The sequence below is a fragment of the Natrix helvetica genome, assembly GCF_964273705.1.
Source record: "Natrix helvetica genome assembly, chromosome: 16".
NCBI lineage: Eukaryota > Metazoa > Chordata > Lepidosauria > Squamata > Natricidae > Natrix > Natrix helvetica.
The window spans coordinates 1493754-1496728 of record NC_138563.1 but is presented as its reverse complement, the minus strand read 5'-3'; the positions used below and the strand labels follow the sequence as shown (position 1 = coordinate 1496728).

At 49.4% G+C, this 2975-nt stretch overlaps 1 protein-coding gene across 1 annotated transcript; it reads left to right on the top strand.

The window, feature by feature from the left end:
* Positions 1 to 200: 200 nt before the first annotated feature.
* On the top strand, positions 201 to 1989 carry LOC309400210 (uncharacterized protein). Its single transcript, XM_081968603.1, has 2 exons — positions 201 to 277; positions 1098 to 1989. Exon 2 carries the CDS (start codon positions 1117 to 1119, stop codon positions 1633 to 1635), a length of 519 nt encoding a protein of 172 aa, XP_081824729.1. The 5' UTR covers positions 201 to 277; positions 1098 to 1116; the 3' UTR covers positions 1636 to 1989.
* The last annotated feature ends 986 nt before the right edge of the window (positions 1990 to 2975 follow it).

Here is a 2975-nt window from a genome sequence, read left to right as displayed (position 1 = left end):
GAAGAGGAAGCAAAGATAAGATCGAAATGACAAACATGTCGCATGAGGCTGACAAAACGCCAAGTCTTCAGTTCGTGTTTATTTCATCTCATTAAATGTAATTTGGGGTAAAGAGATGAGCTGTGTACAAAAGTCTTGTTAATGAAACCCCGGAGCAAAAAGGGGCGTCTCTAAGCCAGCGGTGGGGACAGAAAAACAGTATAAAAGAGCTCCTTGTGCTGAGAGCTTCCATCAGCTTCATCTCCTCCTCTTGACTACATCTCTCAGAGTCTCTCTGGTGAGTCCCTTGCATCTTAGATGCCTTTCTAAGTTGTTATGGTTCTTTGTTTCAGGAATTGGGGTGGGAGGGAAGGATGGAAAGAAGGAAGGAAGGAAGGAAGGAAGGAAGGAAGGAAGGAAGGAAGGAAGGAAGGGGATAGGAATGGAGGAGTGAGAAGGAAGATTAGAGGGAGGGAGGGAGGGAGGGAAGGAAGGAAGGGGTTAGGAATGGAAGAGAGAGAGAAGGAAGATTAGAGGGAAGGAAGGGGATAGGAATGGAGGAGTGAGAGAAGGAAGATTAGAGGGGGGGAGGGAAGGGAGGGAGGGGTTGGGAATGGAGGAGAGAGAAAAGAAAGATTAGAGGGCAGGCAGGAAGGAAAGGGATAGGAATGGATGAGGGAGAAGGAAGATTAGAGGGAGGGGGAAAGGAATGGAGGAGAGAGAGAAGGAAGACTAGAGGGAAGGAAGGAAGGATGGAAGGAAGGGGATACGATTGGAGGAGAAAGAGAAGGAAGATTGGAGGGAAGGAAGGAAGGATGGAAGAGGAAGAGAAGGAAGGAAAGGAGGGAGTGAGAAAGGAAGGAAAGGGATAGAGGAGAAAGGAAGTAAGAGAGGAAGGGAGAGATGGAGAGAGGGAATAAGGAAGGAAATGAATAGAGAGTGAGGAAAAAGGGAAGGGAGGGAGGGAGGGAGGAAGGAATTGTGGTCATATGTTGAAGGCCACCTGTCCATGATACTAGGAAAAGTCTTCTATTTTTTCTTGGATGCAATTCATGTTTTTTTTCCCCTGTGTGTGTGAATCACAATACCCATGCTCCTTCTCCTTCTACTTCCAACAGCTCTTCCATCCATCCAGACATGGCTTTCTGTGGACCCTCCTGTGCTGTGCCCTCTTGCGCCTCCGCCCCAGTGGTTGGCTTTGGATCAGGTGGCTCCAGAGGTCTCGGTTGCGGTCTTGGCGACGGTTTGGGTTATGGCTTGGGTTACGGCCATGGTTTGGGTTATGGCTTGGGTTACGGCCGTGGTTTGGGCTACGGCTACGGAGCTGGCGCCTTGGCCGAGTCCTCCGGAAGCCTGGGCACCCTGGCCGGAGTCATCCCCAACTGCATCAACCAGATCCCACCATCCGAGGTGACCATCCAGCCCCCTGCAGTCGTGGTCACCATCCCCGGCCCCATCCTGTCCGCCAGCTGTGAGCCCGTGGCCGTCGGAGGCAACACCCCATGTTCCCCCGGAGGTATCGGAGGTATCGGAGGCTTCGGAGGCTTAGGACGCACCGGTGGCTTCTACGGAGGCCGCTTCGGAGGACGTCTCGGTCGCCGTGGCAGCCTCTGCTCCCTCGGGCGCAGAGGAAGCATCTGCAACCTCCCCTGCTAAGTTCACCCGGACTCTCCACAACCAAATACGGATTTGAGAAGATCGGATCAAGCGTAACCTGAGCCTTTTTTCTGGACTGCCTGTGGCTCGTATGACTCTCTTCTTTCTACCCCATTGCTCATGTTCTCTCCAACAACCATCAGCCCAAATTGGCCTCCTCCTAATTCTATCGGTCCAGAGGCTTCACGTGAAGTTTGAAGGACAGAAGGTCAGCCGACATCTTAGGACCCCTCGTGTCCTCTCCAACACGTGAAATTCTTTGTCGAAGGACAGGTGTCTGTTGCTTTGGTCCATTTGGAAGACCTCGTGGTTTATTCCCAATGTTCCCTCTTCTTTTCACCCCTTAATAAACGTGATTCTGCATGATCAAACCAGTGGCTCTTGCTTCGTTGTCATTCGAAGGTGGGGAGACTCTCGTCTTGGGAGGCCGGGGAGGTTTTCTCCGGGTAGGCTGGGTGGGCGGGGTTAGAAAGTGAAAGCTGGCCCAGTTTTCTCCGCTGAGGTATAAAAGCATGATGGGTGAAGCAGATCATGGGTTGTGTGGTTCTGGGAAAGGTCTGGGCTATTTTTTAAATTCCAATTGGAAGTCCTGAGTTCATACAATACATTCAGCCACAATTAAACAAGCTACATTATTCCTCTCTTTTCCTTCCTTCCTTCCTTCCTTCCTTCCTTCCTTCCTTCTTCCCATCACCTTCCTTCCTTCTTCTCATTCCCATGTCCTTCCTTCCTTCCTTCTTCTCATTCCCATGTCCTTCCTTCCTTCCTTCCTTCCTTCCTTCCTTCTTTCCTTCCTTCCTTCCCATCATTTCCATGTCCTTCCTTCCCATCATATTCCTTCCTTCCTTCCCCTCATTCCCATTGTCCTGCCTTCCTTCCCATTACCTTCCTTCCTCCCTCCCTCTTCCCTCTCTTTTCCTCCCTTTCTCCCTCCATCCCTCCTCCTTTTATCTTTCTTTCATCCTCCCTTCTCTTTCTGATTTCATTCATGCTTATCAAAGCCATGCCTTGAGATCGGCTGACACCCTGATCACTATTTTAAAGTCCAAACCTTGAACTGCCTTCACCGGCTGCAAAATCTTCATCCTTTTGAGTGCAAAGTCTTTTGCCGCCCCTTAGTGGACTCAAGTTGCCAAGTCAACTTCCTTTAAACCATTATATATTTTTGAAGTTTATTTAAAAAGTGGGGAGGGAGAAGTTTTGGCTTGAAGTTCAAAATCTAGTGTTGCAGAAATTTACCAAATTCATTGATTATCTCCATTTTGAAAGCATCCCAGTACTGCTCTTCTCTTTGTGAATGGTTTCTCATCAAAGCAACATTTTTTTTAAAAGCCAATCCG